The sequence below is a fragment of the Urtica dioica genome, chromosome 11, assembly GCF_054948205.1.
Source record: "Urtica dioica subsp. dioica isolate 48M chromosome 11, U.dioica_male_clone48M_v1_H2, whole genome shotgun sequence".
NCBI lineage: Eukaryota > Viridiplantae > Streptophyta > Magnoliopsida > Rosales > Urticaceae > Urtica > Urtica dioica.
This window is the reverse complement of record NC_142766.1, coordinates 15,807,342-15,828,217: the sequence shown is the minus strand read 5'-3', so window position 1 is coordinate 15,828,217 and position 20,876 is coordinate 15,807,342. Positions and strand designations below refer to the sequence as shown.

Here is a 20,876-nt window from a genome sequence, read left to right as displayed (position 1 = left end):
CTGGGCGATCTCTGTTAAGAAACGAAAATGAAAATGAGAAAAGAACATAAGTAAGCTGAGAAAGGACAGGTAAAATACTTACTTGAATAAGGGTAATAATAATATTGGTCGAGCAGGTCCGGGTCCGATAACAGGAACGTCGACCGATCAGCCTCTGAAAGATCAAAAATTTCCGAGTGAAGTGGTCGCTCCTCCTCGGAATATTGCGGAAGGGGACCTGAAACCAAACATAAAACATATAAAAACCCAGAACAAAAGCCCGGTTCAGATTATCAAGCAAGAATTCGGGACCAAAATCACACCCAATTCCGAGAACGGAGCCCTTATGGGGCACCTTTCATAAGAAGCGTTCCCTTCGACCCAAAAGAAATGATCTTTCCAATTTTTCTGGCTGGTCGGTAGGCGAGTAACCACCTTAGAATGATCGTCATTAGCCCGAGCATAATAGTAACCATGTTGCCCTGGGGCCGACTTAAACGAGTAATATTGTGAGAAATCTTGCAAAGTGACAGGGCGATCATAAATCTTCGCCCACAGCACGGCCATCCCGACGAAGATTTTATACACATTGGGAACGAGCTGGGTAGGGGAACAACCCAGGTCGGAAACGAACTGGGAAATGAGAGGATGCATTGGCAACCCTCCGATCACGTTCAAAATAGCCCTATTGAACGCAATCTTTCCAACAGGAGGCTGATCGGCTCTCTCGTCTTCCAAAGGTGCCGAGAGGATAATTCCATCAGCTATCTCAAATTCCTCCCTCAACCCTTGCAGATATTTCTCGGTAACCCGAGAAGTCCAAACCTTGGCCGAAAACTGGCCCTCTTTCCGTTCAAAGACCAGGGCCTCTTCCTCTTCCTCTGGAAGATCAACCCCAAAGGTCCTCCCACTTGGACCCGGAATGCCTTGAGAACAGCCCTCTCCTCGGTCTTGCGAAAGAGAAAGGCTTGTCGTATCACGAGACTCCGATCCGCTCTCCCTCGAGGAATCGGACGAGGACGATATCTCCACGACCATAGTGTCCCTACACGACAGGGAAGACGAGTCAAAAACCTTTTTCTCGTTATCAACCCCCTCGGACTCAGGATTGGGAGGCACGCATGATTCATCGTATGCCATTACAGGACGGTCCCATCCGATCTCTGGGATATGATACCACACGGGACTTCTGAGGAAAGGAAACTTGGACCCATCCAACAAGGTAACACTATCGGGATCAGGCTCCGATCGCCGAACGACGCGAGGATCAAAGCTCAGATCAGGACGCGCAAGTCCACCCATAGCCCTAATGAAGTTGAGAAACTAAGATTCCTAAAGTCCGAAGGGTCCGAATACCATAAATAAAGAAGAGATCGATCGCCGAACAACAATCTCAAAACAAAAGGAAGGTATCAAAAACAAATAAAAAAAAAAGGAACAGACCTTACCCGCAAGATTGAAGATCGGAAGATCCGAGCAAAAACTAAAAAGCCGAGAAAAAATCTGAATAAGCAGGTCAAGCCGAGAACGCTCTGAGACCAGAATTTAGAAGAAAAAGCGAAATGAATTCAAAAGTTGAGGAAAGGCCTTATATAAAGACTTCATGAACGGTGAAGATTAAGCTTGTCCAGGAAGCCAAACACATCTGACCGTCGAAGCAAAAGACGCTACGTTTCAGAAAGGCCCGATGACAAACGACGTCGTCCTGTAAAAAGAAAGAATGAAGAATTCTACTCGGATCATCCCGAGGCAAGTAAGCAAAGATGAACACGGTCACGAAGCAAACCGAAATAGTTCCTTACCATTTTTGCTAAAGAAAAAACTAAGAAACTGGAGGGCAGCTGTTACGGGATAAATTAGTCAGACTCCGACCCGGCTAGTCGGACTACCGAGCAGAAATACGAATCCAGCACCGAGCTCAGGTTAAGTAAACCAAAGGGTCATCCATTGAAAAGGAACGAACCGTTCATAAGTTAAGAACGAAACCCACCGATCAGAACTTCGAAGAGAAGAGAAGAACGTGGGTCAAAGACTAGTCAAAACTAATAGAAAACATGTTTCAAGCTCTAAAACGCACACCTCGACGGTTCAGGAACCGTCGAGGAGCATTAACCGCCCACCTCCTAGAGAGGCGAAAGGCAGTTACCCATAACCGTCCAGAACGTGGGATTGATCACCCCACGTTCCTCAAAATAACCGTCAAGGACACGACCAGATGAGTATAAATAGAGGCAGCGGCACAGAACGAGATACGGACTTTTTTAGACACTTTCTGTCACTTAGAATCCCTAGAAAACATTGCTCTCTTGTATTAGATTCGTCTGTATAAAGAGAAAGTCTTGCCTAAATTACCTCTGTACTCGGAGGCCTTGTATTCGGAGTCAGTATATTTTCGTGAGATATTGTTGTACTAATTTTACAGGTCAACAATAGGACATGGAGACTAAAATAAAAGACGAAAGACCCATGGTGATTATAGCGAATTTTGTCATCGATTTAAACCAAATATTATACTAAATTTTGTACAACAGTCTTCATATGTGTAAAATACCAATTATAAAATTTTTAGAATTTTACTATTAGAAAACTTTAAATCTAGAGTTTTAGAATTCTCTTAGAGTATCTCCAATGGAGGCACCAAATTTGGTGTAATTTTCACACCAAATTTGATGTAAGTTTTATACCAAATATATTTTTTGCTCCAATGTATTACACTATATGTTACACAAAAAATAATATTATGATACAATTCTTTTTATTAGGCTTTTTAATCTAAATAGTTTTAGATCAAGTGCCTTTAATTAGTTATTTGTAATGTCTAATCAGATATATAAAAATGTAATTATATTTTATTTATCAATTATGTGTAACATATAGTATAAATCAATAATAAATAATGTGTAATCCTTAATTTTTTTGTCGTTTTTTTTTAAATCTTTTTTCTTCTTCTTGTAATGTTAAGACTTTTGTAGTAATAGTATTTGTATAATTATCTTTTAATTATCGGCTTAGTTAAGTTTGATATCTATAAATTATTATCATTAATTATCAGCTTAATTTGGTTTGATATGTATAAACTTTTTTTAATTATTGACTTAATTGAAGTGTTATTGAAGAAATTAATTTGATTATAAACAAAACTTCAAACAGTTAAAAAACATATTGATTAAACTTGGATTAATTAAAATATGTAATTTTAATTAAAGATTATGAATAATTAAATTGTAATAATATTTAAACATTTGATATAATCTTGAAATCAAATGAGCAGTGTTACGTTAAATTTGACGTAATACTGTTCATTTAGTATTAAAATTACATCAAATATAGAGTCTTAAAATTATCATTTAAAAACGGCCCTTTAAAAACTCTGTCTATTTATATATTTTTAGGAGTTCTCAATCGGAGTTACTCTTATCTTATGCTCCAAGAGAATGAGTTGTGACTTGTGTCCCCAGGTTTAATTGAAATTTATATCATTTATCATATTATTAAAAAAAAAAATGTGTTTGTTTGATTTGGTGGCTGTAGGTGCAAGTGCCGAGGCATTCCTCCGAGTCAGAGATCTTTGGGCACGGAATATGACTTCAGAAACAGGGCCCAAAATTCACGTTACCCTTCTCTTCTATCTTAATATCGCCCTATCATATTATTTACGTTATATATTATTTTTATACTTATTCAACCTCTTTTCCGTTTCAAAATATACTTGTTCTTTTTTTTTTTCTTTTTTTTTTTAATACAAAATATACTTGTTCAACCTCTTACATACTTTACTTTTCTTTTTCTTTTTTTCTGCTCACACTTACATACTTTTTTTTTTGAGGGATCACACTTGCATACTTTACTTACATACATAATACATTACATTCACCATACTATTTATGACAATCCTTTACTTCTGGGTTCTGGCCTACGGAAGACTAAACTTGCTACACGACAAATATTTTTAGCCTCATTTTTGGGCTACTTTTTATCTTTGTAAAGTTCGTAACTTTGTATACATGGTGGTCACTGTATGAATATATATATATATATATATATATATATATATATATATAATTTTTTTTTTTTGAAAGGAGTATGATTTTTTTTTTCTTCTAACCTATTTTTCTCCCATTCCACTGAACAAATATAGGCATCGGGTGTGAAGAAAATCTCACCGATGTTTAAAATGTCGTACCCAAAAATTCTTCGGTTGCGACAAAGTCGCACCCGAAAGTCCGTCGCTAAAAATTTCGTCGGACCCAAAGTTGCACTTATATTTGTAGTAGTGTTGGTTGCAAATAATTTTCCCGTAAATAGTACACTAAAGTATTTTGCTAATAGTCATTGTCCATTTACATTTATAAAATAGCCAAATTTTAATATTTAGTCACTAATTAAAGGTGGGCATTAGAAAGTGAAATTTTATTCCGACCAAATAAGAATTTTCGGTCCTTAATTGACCGGAATGTTGCATTTCAAATAATGTTAGAATTTCGGTCAAACGAGAAAATAATATTTTGTTTTGATTATTTATAACACTACTTACCTTATAATAAAAAAATTGAAACCTAGTTAAAATATAGTCTACTTTTTTTAAAAAAAAAAGATATATTTTAATCTTTCGTGAACAAGCTTTTTCGACCTTAAGGTTTGGAGAACATACCTCCTCGAGTTTGAAGGAGCTCTGGAGAACATTTAAAAGGCGAAGACACAATATAAATAAGAAAAAAAATGTTTGACGAGAAGACCTATGATGTCTAGACAAAATTATTACAAATTTAAAATTTATTTGACCGGCTAAAATTATTGAATTAATCGAAGAATTTAAACTATATTTTAAGTAATAGTTTCATAATTTTGAATAGTGACTATTTTGCTAAATGATTTGTCTGAGATAATAATTTCATTACATATCTAGATTAATTTTGATTAACTCACCTAATTTGAACGGTTTAAATGTTACCAAAATGCATTTAAGATCAACAACAGGTTAACATAGTCCAAATGATTTTTCTTAATAGAATTTTCCTCTTTAGTTTCAAATCATATAGATATCTATTTTTTAGTTATATACATAATTCTCCAATAAATGTTGAGCATACATTTAAAAAAAATTGAATTTTTTTAACTACATAAATTTTAGATATAGTCTATATTGGTTCCTTCTATGGCATGGTCTTAGTTTGACAAAATTGTGTGTTCTAAGCTATTCAAGACGATGGCGCAATTACTTGCTAAAGATCTTGGTTGTACAAGACACGTGGCAGTCTGCGCGAATTGAACTAAAAACAAAATATTTGTAGTTTCAATTTTTGTGGAGATACAATCGGATTTGATTTACTGATCGATTTAATTCGCGGAGATTCTGATATTAACGCCTATAAAATCCCCTAGGGTTTCATTATGTCAATTGACACTTTTAGGTCAATAAATACGAACCTTAATCTAAAATCAGTCTCTCTACCGGAGATCTACATCGGCAACTGGTTTAAAATAACTTGCTATTGTGGTGCTTTATTTGCACATAGTTTGGATCTACATGTGTTTGCGTTGATACGCTGAGAAGATCTTTGGGATGAAGAGTCGCGTGAAAGTGAGATGAAGTCTCAGATTTGAGGGGAGCTCATATTGCAGATCATTGGAGATCGGAGGAGACGGCTGTTTGAATGAGAGTCTTCAAACTTTAGTCATTGTACATTTGATTATTATAATAAATTGGTTTTAACCACCGGACGTATCAGTCCTGTTGAGTATGTGTTTTATCACCGAACATGGTTACCTATTCTGTGTATCATTTATTACTTTTTATTTCTGATCGTTTGATTGCTTACTTAATTATTTTTGCACTATCAGAATAATTGTTTAACTAGTTGTTCAAATCGATATAGTTGAACAATCTTCACCATTACACGTTTAGTAATTTCAATTTAAGTTCGTAATTTAAAAGTAAAACTGTAAGTGATATAAAAAATTAATTTAGTAGATATGTTTATAGGAAAATGGTTTTGATCGAGGAATTCGAGTTTTGGACTGTAAATATTCGTCGCACTTGCTTTCATGGTGCTTTCTCACCAACCCGATCAGAATTAGCAAAGGTCAAGTGTGACATGACCAGTAAAATTGATATAAGTTTACCAATTTGGTGAAAGGGAAGTGAAAAGGCGATAAAAGGAAAGGCATTGAAAAAGGCTAATAGTGATCGTATATGGATATAGTATTATCCCATGAAAAACGTCATGTAACAGTGTTGAAGCACTTAAACTCAAGGCAATTGCTGGAGATTATAATATTAGTTGCCACATACATGTCAATTATCATTCATCTATTTTATTTATATATATATATATATATATTATTTTTCTTCTTCAGTGAAATTTCATATTGCCGACTTAAATTTTGAAATTATTATTGGAAAAAATATACGAAATGGTAATGGGTCATTGACGAATATGGTAGACTTCATAACAAGTGATGTTAGGCTAATGCTAGCTGCAAAATGACCAGTAAATCAGTGATGTAATTATAGTTTTATTGGACCCACCCAATGAGTTTAATTATAATATAAGTAATCAATCGTACTTTTCTTTCCATTTAATGGTCAAAAAGACTACAACGAAACCGCACAAAATCTTACCATAAATTGTGAGCCATAATTTCCATCTAAATAATATGCATTGGTTGGGAGGTATTGTCATATATTAATAATATGATTATGAAAATGAATTTTTGGGGTTCCCTTATAAGAATAGCCCTTTTTTGGTCCATCGCATATTGTAGTTCTTGCAATCGCTATAGGATAATCGAGAGGAATTTAATCATGATTATTTCAAGACATGTACTACTATTTATTATAATTAATTTGAATAAAACTCTGCAAATATTATACAATAAAATTCCAAGTAAAAATAACAACCTCGGAATCCATGATCCATAAAATTCTATTATAACTTGATCCACTGCATTGCAATACTCTCATCACCTCATAAAGTATTTTGTGCTCTTACAATACAATAGTAATAAATTTGAGTAAACGTCATTATTGTATATATTCATGATATCACAAAATCCAATAGCGTATCCCAAGATTGAAGATGAGTATCGTAGTCGGCAGCGTATTTGGTACGAAGAGAAGCAGAGCAAAGCTTGAAAAGAGGGTTATTGACTTATTTCGATAATTTAATCTCACAAAATATATTATGATCTGTATTTTTATTATTATTATTATTATTATTATTATAATGTATAAAACAGCCCCTCCACAAATCAGTCTTTATTTTAGCACTCATTTTAGTCTTAGTCCAACTCCAAGTCAAGTAGTTACGCTTATAAATACCACCCCTTCCCTAACCTCTTTCCACACACACACTCTCTCTCTCTCTCTCTCTCTCTCATGAAATATGAATGTGTTTAAGCGGAATTACAAGAAAGTAAGGTAGAATCTTTGAAGCTCAGGAGGGATAGCGCCGAGACCATAAAATGGATTTCCAATTTTTTTTAAAATTTAAATTATCCTTATTATCTATTTTACTTGCATATTTTTTGTGTGTGTAAATCGGCGCTATCTATCCTGAGTTTCATGGCTTCTTCTTACTATGCGATCAGCTTCTTCTGGTTCACTTGCACAATCCAACCACATGGGTATTTTATCTGCGTCAATTAATAATTTTTAGTTCTATAACTAATCGGAGTACATGAATTCATTTTGACCTTGGTACGTGAATCTGGTAGATCTATCTTAATTAATTTGTTTCTAATTCGTCATTTTATTCTCTCTGAATTAGGTCACCAAGAGATGTTGAATTCATGTTTATAATGCTCAAGTAATTTTTATTTATGTCTCAAACAAAATAACTAATTAATTACTACTGATAAACCGTAGCTTGAAGGTTTAATGGAGCAATGAGAATTATCCTACCGATCTGTTATTCGATAGCTGTTTAATTCATTTGATTTTGTTCATGATTACACAGTTCTTCTGATATGTGTTAGGTTTCTTTTCCTGCTTGAATTGAACAATAATCAACAGCTGGCTTCTTGTAATTTTCAATTTCTGTGTCCACTTAGAATTGGGATCTTTTGATATGGTTTGATCAAAACCCTAGAGAACAGTGTGTAATATAAGATCCTATTTTTTTTCTTATCGTACAACATGAAAAGAACTATTTGATATTATGTTAACTGTTCATCCATTGTTTTTGTAAAGTCACAAAGCTATGTGTTCAGATCTTGGAGCTGAGATTTTTATTTTTATTTTACTTGTATAGTTGTTGATATTTATATTTTCAGCAAATTTCCCTCGATGAGAGAGAGGGAGAGAGACTTTACTGTTTATGTACTGGGTCAGTCCGCTTTTAATGGAATCAGAGTCGACTCTGAAAACCCTAATAAGTCTCGTCTAGAAGAAAAACGTTCTCTGAGTGACTTCGTAAAGCTGAGCCTAGGGTTTTTTTATGCCTTTGACTGAAACTTTTGCAGGCTTTTCAATAATGGAGGTTACAAAGTATGTATGTAAATAACTGTGGATGTTGACTACTTTCAAACTTTCTTCGCCTCATTGTCTCGTCGTTTTCTTCTTATTATTATACTATTTATGATATATTATTAATATTATAGAGAGAGTACTAGCTATTTTTCCTAGATGATCTTAAGTATCTCTTTCCTTATTAGTATAATCAATCAGTAGCTCAATTCTGTTAATGTTTTTATAACCATTTTCGTAATTAATATCTAGACGTAATTCAGTCCCACTTAATGTCAATGGGTGCCTATTTTTTTTTTTTTTTGTATGTATATAGCAAATGGTTGCCTACTCTAATGCTCTAATTAGCACTTTTTTAATTATTTTTTAGTTTCCCTAATAACTAACATATCCCCATAATTTTAAATTATTTTTTTCTTTTCGTTGATGAATCCCATGATGATTAGATTATAATACTATGAAAAGTCAGTAACGTAATGATGTTTGAAGTTGACTCAGTTAAAGCAAATTTCCTTTCATTATTGTATTTGTAATTACTACATATTTTATACTCTCGTTAATGTAATTTGAATTGATCGGATATCTGTTCCTAATGCAAATGTATATCATCTGGTTGGCCACAAGTGTACGAACTGGATGAGCAATCTTTTGACCGGAATTGAAGCACTAACAAGTTTGACACAACTTTAGGGCACAACATGTGTCTTAGTGTTTTGGGACAAATAAATAAGGCCAGTAATATTAATATACCTGTATCTATTGGCTGATTCGGTCCATGTGTATATGATTATTCTTTGACGTCGTTCATAAGAATCACCATCATTTTCGTATAAAATATTGTCATGTGCTGGAACAGTAAGTCCCACATTTCCTGAAACATTTCATGTTATGTTATATTAATTTATTTGATTTCTATAGTGCATTTGTATTTGATAGTTGTTCAGCTCCAAATCCAATAATATTGTCTGTCTTTTGACGCACCAGAGAATGAGGTTTATTTGTCCAATGTAGCCGTTAGGCCTAGTAGTGGTTATGGCAGACCAACGAGATACTTGGGAAAGCTATCTATAAGCCTTGAACGAGAAGTTAGCGTAAGAACTAAAAGCCGGCAAGCTGTGTAAATGATTTTTTTTTTTGTATTAGTTGTAAACATATATAGGTATATTTATATGAGAATAATGAACCATATTTATTTACTGAATCATGTCTTCAAATTCATGGTTTTGGTGCGTCTCATTAGCTGATTAACGCTGCGACTTATATAAACGAAGCATGCTGTAATTTAAGCAATTTTTTGTCATAAGAATGACGGAGATGAATGAAATTATTTCTCCTCTTTCTGTTTTGTTTTCTAGTAATTATGGGCGTGTCAAAGTCTCGAAGACTAAGTTAAGAGAGACGGATTTGTAATTATACTAGAAAACAAAACAAAAAGAGGAGAAATTTCATTAATATCCGCCAGAGGAGATTCTTATGACAAATCTCTCTCTTATTTCATTTCACTTGATTTCCGTTCTCTTGGACTTGGTTGACCAATTTGGCACACTAGAGGCTTTTGTCTATAAAAACTGATGTTGTGCAGCTTGTGCTCAATATTGTATATGCATTATTGATATTTTACCATCCGCTACACGTATAAAGTTTAAACCCATGCACATTTCACCGATTTTATAAATGGATCTACTCTATATTTGTACAGATACTATGCATTACCGATTGTGTCGATTTTTATCTACTTGTTTTTTTTTTATTTACAGAAAATTGTACATGAAATATATGAATGGAAGATTGTTTAGGATTCCTTTTGACAATTTTTTGTTTATTTATTTTGTTAACTTATTTTGTGGAGCTGATTTTAAATTATTTTGGAATTCTCGTTATTTGGTCTCTAATTCTTATATTAACGTATTTATTCTTCAATATTTTTTTCCTGGCATTTCTAGTCTAGTTAAAAATATATTTTTGGTTGATGACGGTCAGAATATAAGGCCCTACATCTGAAAATCAAGGTTCTTAATGTCCATTTTAGGAAAACTTGGTTTTGGACACTTGAAAGGTAAAAAATACCCTTAATTTAAAATTTGAATTCACAACTCCTCATCCCCTCTTTCCCTTCTCCCATTTCTCATTTCATGGCCAAACACATCTCATTTTCTCTACGAGAATTTAAGGTCTCGAGCGTTATCGAAGACTTCAAAATTTTCTTCAAAATGGGTAAGTTTAGGAGAACAAATTAATAAGAATTTCGAAGTTTTTAACTCAATTTTAGAGTTTTGACCTCCATTACAAAGTTTAGTCGTACAATTTCAAACTTAGTTAAAAACTTTGCAAACAATGAGTAGAGAGACTCCAAAGTTTCGTAATTTATGCCTTAGATTTTGAAATTTCGAAGTTTCTGGTAATTTTTGTAATTTTTTTTAGAAACTTTGATATGGTACAATCTTTAAAATAGAGGTTAAAACTCGGAAATCAAGTTTAAAACTTCATAAATGTGGGTAGTTTTAGGCGAACACAGATTTTACCTCCAAAAATATGACTACACATTGTTAAAAAGTACACGAGAAAGTAAAAAATTGTAATTTTGTGCTAGAGATTTATCCATATTGAAAAAAAAAAATCAAAGATAATCTTCAACATTACTTGAAACCCTAGGTTCTCTTAAGAGAATGAGATGTGTTTGACCATGAAATGAGGGAATGGGAGAAGAGGGAAAGACAAGTTAAGGAGTTTTTATTATTATAAAGAAACAAATCTCATACCTTAGCTTTCGTTGGGCATATTTGCCAGCACCCCCTGTTTGCCAGCACCCCCTGTTGATTATTGTATATCAAGAGGAAAGCAGAGTTTCAAGATACATCAATAATAAGAGTTTTTTTTTGTTAAGTTGTGAACTACCATATTACAAAGCATTGGTACAAACAAAACTTCACACAAAAAATAAAATCTAGCAACAAAAAACAAACAATATCCGCGATGATAAGACCCACATCAATAGTCGGAATCGTCTTTGCTTTGATAAGTTAAACCACTACTGCACAATCCGATTGTATCAACACCTTCTTAAAGCCTCTGTCAAAAGCTTCCTTCAAACCATACAAAATTGCCAAAGCTTCCGCTAAGAAAGAGTCAAAAGGCCGGTCAAGAGGAGCACTATAGGCAAAGAGGACAATACCTCCTACCCCGCATTTCAACCCACCGCCATATATGTCCGCATCAACGCTAACGGCCGTCATGTCCCAAGTCGGAGGGGGCTCGCTTGAGCTTTGGAAGGGAAGAGGTCGGTGTGTTCTTCCCGTAGCTTTTGTGGACCAAAATTCATTGAGGAACCCAATCACTCCAGTGAAAAAAGTCGACCGTAGTCTCCACCGACGTGTTGTGGATCATGTTGTTGTGGCGATTTCACGTACTCCACATAACTACCACAAAAAGCTTGAAATCTTTTTATGCATTGCGGTTCCACATATTAAGAAGTTATATGTTCATATTTTAACTTGGGAAAATGACACATATATACCATGTGTTTTTAGTGAAATGTCGAGTTTAACTTAAAAAAATGTCGAGTTTCTACTCTTCGTTTAATTAAAATGACGAAATTATATCATAAAATAAATATTAGTGTCATGATTATTCATTCTATTGAATTTTTATTAATGTTAACTATGATATAAAAAAACTGAACCAAACCCTAAATCAATACCCCAACCCCCAAATTCTTAATTTACAAATATAAAATAGTCCTAAAACGAAATAGACTTCTAAAACTCATACTTTCCAAGAGATAGCTTTCTTCCGTGTTCGAATTGCAACTCTAAGTCCTGGATTTGACGATCGAATCAGTGATTTTGATGATTATCGATTGCAACTTTTACTCTTTTCCTTTGTATGTATTCTCCATGATCCAGTGATTGTTGTTTGTTTTTTTTTTTTTTTTTTTTTCATTTTTAAGTAAATTATATATAGGTCGCGTATAAATAAGGATAAAATGAGGTTTGCATATAAATATTAGAGTTAACATGGATAAAAAGTTAATAAAAAGAAGATTTGTGACACTATTATCTATTTTAGGGTATAAATTTGTCCTTTTAATCAAACAGAAGGTTAAAACTCGATATTTTTTAAAACCAAATGCTAAATTCGACATTTCTCTAAAACAAGTGTGATATATATATATATATATATATATATATATATATATATATATATATATATATATATATATATACACACATTTTCCCTTTTAACTTGCATGTATTTTCTTTTTTTTTTTTGATAAAAACTTGCATGTATTTTGGACAAGTGTGTAAAACCTTATTTTTCCTACTTGTCAAAAAAAAAAAAAAAAAAAAAAAACCTTATTTTCCTGAAGTGTACCATAGGAAATAACTCAGCCTAAGGGGTATTATTGCAAAAGAATTTTAAGAGCTCTGGATTCAGCATAGGACGATGGCTCCTGAGTTGTGAATCGGAGTGTGATGATCAGAATCTTGTATTCTCTCTGAGCCTTTCCAATTGAATTCCGACTCGACGACAAGCAAACATGGACGACGACGTTTCGAACCCCTCCCGTCGAATGTCCAGCCGAACAAAAAAGGTCGCCCCAAAGATGGTCGCTGCGCTCGCAAGCACCGACAATCGCTCCCAGGTCTGTCTTTTTCATCTAGGGTTTTCTTTATGTATGTATATATGTGTGTGTGTAGCCTTGAATTGAAAGTTGTGATTTTCCGATTTCTTTAGGCAGCTCTTGCTCGTCTTGAAGCTTTGGAAAATGACAATGCCGGTATCGAAACTGTGGAAATTAACGACGAGGACGAAGATTCTCTTGAAGACGATGATCAAGGTTTTCGCTTTATTAATATATGATGTTGTTAAAGGATTCCAATACATTCTTTGGTTTTGCATAAATTGCTGAAGTAGAGGATTATAGCGATAAATGTGTGAATGTTCAATTTTTGGGCCTTTTGTGTGAAAGATGTCTCTTTTCTAACATTATAATGTGCTTCCAAAGCGACCACAATTGGGAATTTTCTTGCTAATTGCTTCAACTTCTAACTGCTAATCCTCGCTAACTGATTATCTCTATTTTTAAAATTGTTCACAAAGTCTCTCTCTCACTCTGATACAGTGTACGCTCAAAAGAAGCAGTCTAAGAGCGTGAAGCGTAAAACTCGACAGGCAAAAGCTCTCGAGGCAAGGAAGGCTCCGAAATCGTTTCTGGAGCTCTTACACGAGGTATCGATGAAAACCACCACCACGGACGATGATTTTTTTTTTTTTATGCACTTATCCTATTAGTGACTGATTGATTGATTCATTGATTAAATATGGTAAATCAGGCGGATCTGGAGTCTTTGCCGCCACATGTTCCGTCATACTTGAGGGCAGCAGTGGGACCCCCGAGCTCGACAGCTCGCCGCCATTTCTGCACGGTTTGTGGTTCGGCCGCGAGCTACACATGTGTGAGGTGTGGCGTTCGTTTTTGTTCTTGTCGTTGCCGTAATATACATAACGATACTCGCTGTCTTAAGTTCGTTGCCTGATTGTTTTAGTAGTACAGCTAGAGTTTGTACAGAAATCGTATGCTTACACACCGTAGTGTTTCTCAGTGTAGAACTGTATGAAGTGTTTCATGAACATTGCTGCTTCTTGTTTAGCTTTTTTTTTTCTTGTTTAGTTTTATGGTGCGAGGGGAATTTACTTTAGTCGTCGAACTTTGTGGATTAGGTTATAAAAGAGTCTAGTCTTCGTGGTGTTTCGTCAGCATTGGAAAGTAAATGTCGAAGACAACAGTAAATAAAAATCAGAACTCTTTTATTATAACCTTAAAACAATCTCGAGTAAACATAGAAGTAAAATAGGACAAATCAAGCTATCTGATAAGCCCTACCTAATCCCAGAGAAAGGCCATCCATATGGATTTGCGTTTTAACTGAACCAAGACATCAACGTCAACACTAAAAATACAAACGAAAGAAAATAGAAAAAAAAAAGCACACAAGAAAACAGGAAAATCTTAAACTTGTATCGTTTTGTTATGAGTAACTAGCATCTGGGCAAATCTGCTGGGGGAGGTATGACTGACTGAGATTGTCCAACTCCATTCTCAACGAGAAATGCCATAGCCAATCCCAGCTGAATATGAGCATCAAGATGGCAGTGCATCAGCCAAATCCCTGGACAACCGAAAAATGTCAAAAATACTGAAACCTCAACTAGGTAATCATGAATATTGTGGCTGAAAGACACATGCTCTTATGTCAGCATAATATTATTTTACCTGGGTTGTCAGCTTTGAATCTGATGGCTACCCATCCACCCGGAGGTGTTCCAATGGTGTTCCTTTGTGGTGGGTCATTGAGGTTGAATCTCGACGGATCCGTCTGTGGGTTGAAATTCCCGAAACCCGAGCCAACCACATAGAAATGGTAGCCGTGTAAATGCATAGGGTGGTCCTCGACCGTGACGATGCTCGTGTCTTGCAGCACAACTTGCACGGTGTCGCCGTACTTCACCTTGTAGAGCCTCGTCCCAGTCGATGGTTGCCACAGCCCGCGTGGCACGTTCCCGGTGTAATCGAACTGGACCGGAGGGACGGGAGGGAAATCCGTGGTGAAAACCCCGGGCACGCCCTGATAGTAAGCCTGCATCAGCGAAGTCCTCCTAGGGAACACGAAAGAAACGTTGTTCATGCTCGTGGTGAAGCGAGTCCCGTTCGGCCCTTGGCAGCGCGGGCCGTTGGGCACCGAGCAGTTGTTGAGTCCGAACCCGACCGTGATTATTAGGCTGTGGTCTATCTGGGTTGGGACGTCGGTTTGGGCGGGGCTTCTGAATTGGGCGGTGAAGGCGGTCGCGGTGGCCGTGTCGTTGAACGCCGGCAATCTCGGGAGAAGCGGTCTCAGAGACTGGCCTTTCTTGCAAGGAGCGTTCGTGTATTCGAGGATCGCGGTGGTTGTGGTGTTGTCGAAGGCCGCGTTGGCGGTTTGGTAGGCTCGCGCCGCGATGTAGTAGTGGGCCGGGGGCTGATCGGCGGTGACGAGCACGTCTGTCGTTTGGCCCGGCCCGATCATCACGACCTGAGTCGTGAAGGGCTTTTGGTACACCGCGTCGGCGGCCACGACCGTCATTTTGTGGTTGGCGATCGCGAAGTAGAGTTCTTGATTGAGTGCAGAGTTGATGAGCCTAAGAAGGACCGTCTCCCCCGAGTTCACGGGAATCCTCATGGTTTCTGCATCGGTAAATAAATCAACATTAATTTTTTTATTTTTTATTTTTATATATAGAAAATTTATGAGTTAAGATCTCGGGATTTGGACGTGCCTTGGCTCGAGCAAGGGTAAAGATCGCCGGGCTGGCCGTTCATGGTGTACGCATCAGACGAATTAGGCGCTCCTCCGGTGAACTGTGCTTGCCTCAGCACATCCATGGGATCTCTGTGCCACCATTCACCTGCGAATCACAACTCGTGGTCAAACTTCGAGAGTTTCTTCAATAGGTAAAAGAGAAAAACAATTCTAAACCACTTAAATACAAGTCGTTACCGAGCATGATGGGGAATTCTTTTTTGGGCATAATGAATGGGTATGGCGAGCTGAGTTTGGGGTAGATAATGAGAGCACCGTAAACGGTGGCTCTGAGCCATCGGCTGTGAGCGTGCCACCACAGGGTTCCTTCTTGGTCAATGATTGTGTATCTATACGTGTATGTGCCTCCTGGTTGGATCGGGCACTGAGTCACATACTCGGGACCGTCGGCCCATGGGTTCTGCAGCTGTCGAATGCCGTGCCTGTAACATATTCAACATCATCATCGTCATAAATTACAAGCACCGTGAATAAGAAAAACACACATATCCACGTTGAGTTTTTACTCTCTGTAATCCTTCATTACCAGTGCATGGAAATGTTGTATCGTCCGCTATTGATGACTTTGATCACAAGGGTGTCTCCGTTTCTGACAGCCAATGTCGGTCCCGGGAATTGCCCGTTGACTGTTGTCCTGGTTCGGGTTTTGCACAGCCTCTTCACCGGCGTTTGTTGAACCTGAAATTCAGTACAAGGAAGAAAAAAAAAACAAAAATACCGCGTTAGGTTTGAAACCTGTTCCCCGAGACTTGGCAATGAATAATATGGTTCGAGTTTCGAGGCTTACGACAAATTGATGGTAGTGAGTTTCGGCGTGGGCGAAAGAAGCAAGAAAAGCAAGCAAGGCAAAGATGGTAAGCCTTAGAAATGAGCACCAAGGCTTGGCACTGAGACTGAAACCCTCCATTGCCGAATTCAGCTTCCTTGTTTGTTTAATCTGTCGATGAAATGAGAGGTTGTTGTTTTGGGTGAGTATGGAAGCATAGGAGACCAAGTATTTATACTTGGTGGATAAAGCGGGAAGACTACAGTTAAATACATAATTAATTACAAAGTGATGGAATATTTTTTAAAAATTAGGTTTTGAGTCAACAGTTATTCTTTGAGATTTTAGGACATCTAGTCCAACCATAAAAGAGGATTTGGTGCACCCACTAATAGCCCTCAAATTCTTTGATACAACGAAACGAAATTTATTTGTTTATTCGCGTACATTAAGTGCAGCTTTGAGATATCCTTGAATCAAATAATTACGGTACCAAAGAATTTCGTTATTTATTCCTAACTCTTTGTGGTCTACAAGTGGAAGTTTTGTAATCAGAATGTCAAGCGATTCAAACGCTCTAGAACGGCAATACATTTTGTTCAAAGAGTAGTTATATCATTTTTGTTGAGTTTGTAATCTCATTTTTGGTAATGATATGGTGTGTGTGTATATGGGTAATTCTATGATTAGAGCACGACTAGATACGGCACTTATTCTACATATATAAACGGTTTGGATAATAATGCCTTTTTTTCTTTATTAAAAGATAAAGGAAGAGAAAGGAAGAGTGGATGTAGTTTGTTGTGATTTCGAAATTATTAATGAGTTGTGTTTTTTGATCGTTACATATTTCGTATATTTGTGTACATTAAAATTGAAAATTTTACTTAATTTGATATATTTCGGCATTGAAATACGAAACATAGGGTTTGTTGGTGTGCTTTGTTTTGGTGATATATGCAGCCCCGTAAAGGACATTATTTTAGTGAACATAGTCATAGTTTTCAAATATTTGACAAGGTAAAAAAAAACCCAATTACATGCATAAAGAGTCGAATGTCTCAGAAGAAATAACGTTATTATTAGCTTAATATGGTTTTTTTATAATAAGAAAAAAAAAAGTATAACATATTTGCGTATTGTTCTACTTCTACTTCTAGTATGAAACAAACAAAACAAACATGTGCTAGGTTTTTTTACAGCCAAAATAGTCTCGTACGAAAACGAAACCAAGAGTATTGACTATTGACCATAAAGATCTTGATTATAATAAGTCCTCGGGTAGAAAAGGGCATAACCGATCCCACAATACGAAATAAGTATATGTCCAAGCTTGTAGATAAATTTATAAATGAATGATTATACAAGTTCAGTGAGATTTTTTTAGCTTGAAGTTTTATGACATTTCATTGTAGTTGGTGTGTTTTATGTATTCAATGTTTTTTTTTCCTTCTTTTGGTTATTAGTGTTGTATCTCATACTTCTCAATTTAAAAAGTATATATTTGATTATCCTACCCGAATTCAAAATTTGGTCAATTTATTAACTTAAAATAATTATTCTAGCAGTTTGAGTCTATTGCCAATTTTTCCAGAAAAATAAAAAGATAAAAAATAAAAAACTCAAACCTATCCCAAACTTAGAAAGTGTATTATTTAGAGACATGAATGGTGAAATAAGGGAACCACTTTAAAAGAACAGATAAATAAAGTTTAAAAAAAATCAGTAAAATGTAAAACACAAACAAAATAGTAAGAATTTAATATATAGATAGTGTTTTCTATAAATTCTCTTACATTATGTTTATATTGGTACAACCTATAAATCTCTAGAGATTTGTTTTTGGTTTATATCTATTTTATTTATTTATTTAGATCTCAAGGTTGCCAGATCAATGGTTAGCTCAACAATCCAAACTCGGATAACGCCATCTGGAACGAGGCAATAATTAATACCAAGAACTTATGGAAATTTTAAGGATTTAGTCATGCTTTCACTTTCCTTACAGTTTTCTTATTATATTTTATAATTATGTTATTATAGGACAGTTAGGCTGGCTGAGGTTGAACTTTGGTTTGGTTTGGTATATAGGAAAGATTAAGGTAATATATATATATACACACACACATATATAAGTACATAATAATTACGGAAGGTAACACAGTCAAAATTTAATTGTAAGAAATCAAACAATTTTCTCATCGGCTCCACAATCATTTGTTAGATGAGAATTCAAATTTCCAATATGTTTCAACAAATTTGCCACCAATGAACAATGTAAATTGCAAATGACTACATTCCAAGAAAATTGGAGACTATATACTAAATAGTCTACATTTCAAAACCTATCAGAGAGATAAAATTAGCCTATTTCTCAAGAAATTTTGAGAATGTTCAAATTCCAAGAACCAAAAGGAAAGTTGATTGAAAATTGGAAATACATGGAATAGGCTAGATCGGTTATAATTTGATGGTCCTTTCCGTACGTAACCTTATGAAAATCAAACTTTTTTTTTTTAAATCATATATACCTATAACGAATTATTAGATAAAATAAGCATATGATTATATTTGGTAAGTGGAGTAGAGACCAAACCTGCTGTGAATTGGCTTAGCAACTCCTAAATATTGAATTAATAATAGTATATGTTTTGTCAGCGGGTTTAGTTTCAAAGACATCAATCAAGGCACTGATTTGCATGCAATGCAAAATTAAGCTTTCACTCCAATTTTAGTGATAATCAACAGAAAATCGATTGAATAAGCTGATATTAAAAAATTCATCTCTGTGTTTTTTTTTTTTTGCTCCTGTGGTCCTCTAACTAGCTGTGGAATTTTGTTTTTGGCTCAACTAATGGCCCATAAATTATCACAACTTTGCACTTGTAGCCCTTCTCATTTAGACGTATGACTGGTGTGTGCAAATTAATCTTTAGACTTGACTCGTGAACTTTTAAAAGCTTTTTGAGCTTAAAAAGGCTAGGAAAAATTAGTCCATGAACTTTGTATTATTTGGTGCACCTTAACACTAAGTGCAAGTTATTTCTCAAATGCGTAATTAGTCAAAAAGATAAGAAGTGCCAAATTTTGAAGCTACCTAGGCCACCCAAAAAAATAAACTTATTGACGATTGTGGAGCTATTCAAAATACCCCCGGGGGACCAAAGGCATAAATTAATCGATAAATTACTATTATCATCGTATACAATATTTAGTGAATTTATTACACCAAGGCCATATTCTCTGTACCGAATTCTTTAAAAAAAAAATTTAGACTATCGTTGTTCACTTACTACACCACAAATGCTATTTCAGTAGGATATCCGTTTATAAAAAATACAGCCAATATTTGTATAATTCATTTGAAAATCGAAGTTACAATTTTTTAGTTATTTTTATTTTAAATTTTTGCATCAACAATATTATAACGGCATTTATAAATTCATTGGTGTATATGGACAACGCTTTTTACATAAAGAAAAATTATCTTATAAATTTATAATTTTTTTTTTTTACAATTACGCTGGTCTAATATCTCATTAATTCTAGATTTTCTTCAGATTGTGTTTAGGAGTCAGTAGTACTTCGTTTTAATAGTTGATAAGAGTTTCAAAAATTGAAAGGAGTTTGGTTACCTGCCACAGACTCCATAGAACTGCTATCATTTTGGTTATTTTATTATGTGTGCTCTTCACGAATTCACAATTTCAATTAATATAAATTCATTTCATACTCCTTTGTCGGAGCTTCTAATATCATTCTAGCTTATATCTCTAGAAGCGTTTTGACATCGATAGGCAGGCAAGTAAACAAATGTATAATATTTACTTAATTTCAACGCTGAAAAAGTACCTATATTGGCTAATTGCGAAGTTCATATATGTATAATAGTAATAAATAAATAAGAAAAGAGCGAAAATGTCTCACATGCAATGCAAAGTCTCTCGTTGACGGCTTCAATAAGCAGAGAACTACCCATAAAGGATAAAGCTACGGCACAATCTTTCAAACGTCGTGATACAACTTTTAGTCATACACGTTTGTTTGTTTTTTTTTCGTATCACCTACAACGAAGCTGTAACTATCCAGCGTCTTGATTCTGATTAGGCCTAATTAAACAACTCCTATGTGGTACTGAATAAAAAAACAAAACAAAACAAAAATGATCGGACATTAGTAGTCTAGCTCGAAGCCAAGTGGTATTGGAGTAACCCCTTAAAATTCAATGTTAGTATTTTTTGCTCAAATTAAGTTATTAATTATTATTTAATTCTTGCAAGTATATGTGTTTATAAAATGAAATTAA

General features: G+C 34.9%; 2 protein-coding genes across 2 annotated transcripts; one reads left to right on the top strand and one right to left on the bottom strand.

Annotated features, from left to right (window-relative positions):
- The first annotated feature begins 12,828 nt into the window (after window positions 1-12,828).
- On the top strand, window positions 12,829-14,077 carry SEF (HIT-type Zinc finger family protein). Its single transcript, XM_089630684.1, has 4 exons — window positions 12,829-13,088; window positions 13,181-13,283; window positions 13,569-13,675; window positions 13,780-14,077. Exons 1-4 carry the CDS (start codon window positions 12,984-12,986, stop codon window positions 13,981-13,983), a joined length of 519 nt encoding a protein of 172 aa, XP_089486810.1. The 5' UTR covers window positions 12,829-12,983; the 3' UTR covers window positions 13,984-14,077.
- A 156-nt stretch (window positions 14,078-14,233) lies between these two features.
- Window positions 14,234-16,768, bottom strand: LOC149381640 (laccase-13-like). Its single transcript, XM_089630685.1, has 6 exons — window positions 16,592-16,768; window positions 16,331-16,482; window positions 15,982-16,226; window positions 15,761-15,889; window positions 14,721-15,668; window positions 14,234-14,616 (listed from the first exon to the last, which is right to left on the bottom strand). The coding sequence occupies exons 1-6, from the start codon at window positions 16,709-16,711 to the stop codon at window positions 14,486-14,488; spliced, it is 1,725 nt and encodes a 574-aa protein (XP_089486811.1). The 5' UTR covers window positions 16,712-16,768; the 3' UTR covers window positions 14,234-14,485.
- Between the last annotated feature and the right edge of the window lie 4,108 nt (window positions 16,769-20,876).

What these genes read in the sequence shown, in the direction of transcription:
- SEF (XM_089630684.1), top strand. Translation starts at nt 12,984, where the DNA reads ATGGACGACGACGTTTCGAACCCCTCCCGTCGAATGTCCAGCCGAACA. An exon ending in GCACCGACAATCGCTCCCAG is followed by an intron (nt 13,089 to 13,180) that starts GTCTGTCTTTTT and finishes CGATTTCTTTAG; the next exon opens with GCAGCTCTTGCTCGTCTTGA. An exon ending in TCTTGAAGACGATGATCAAG is followed by an intron (nt 13,284 to 13,568) that starts GTTTTCGCTTTA and finishes ACTCTGATACAG; the next exon opens with TGTACGCTCAAAAGAAGCAG.
- LOC149381640 (XM_089630685.1), bottom strand. Translation starts at nt 16,711, where the DNA reads ATGGAGGGTTTCAGTCTCAGTGCCAAGCCTTGGTGCTCATTTCTAAGG. An exon ending in CTCACTACCATCAATTTGTC is followed by an intron (nt 16,483 to 16,591) that starts GTAAGCCTCGAA and finishes ACTGAATTTCAG; the next exon opens with GTTCAACAAACGCCGGTGAA. An exon ending in ATTCAAAGCTGACAACCCAG is followed by an intron (nt 14,617 to 14,720) that starts GTAAAATAATAT and finishes TCGGTTGTCCAG; the next exon opens with GGATTTGGCTGATGCACTGC.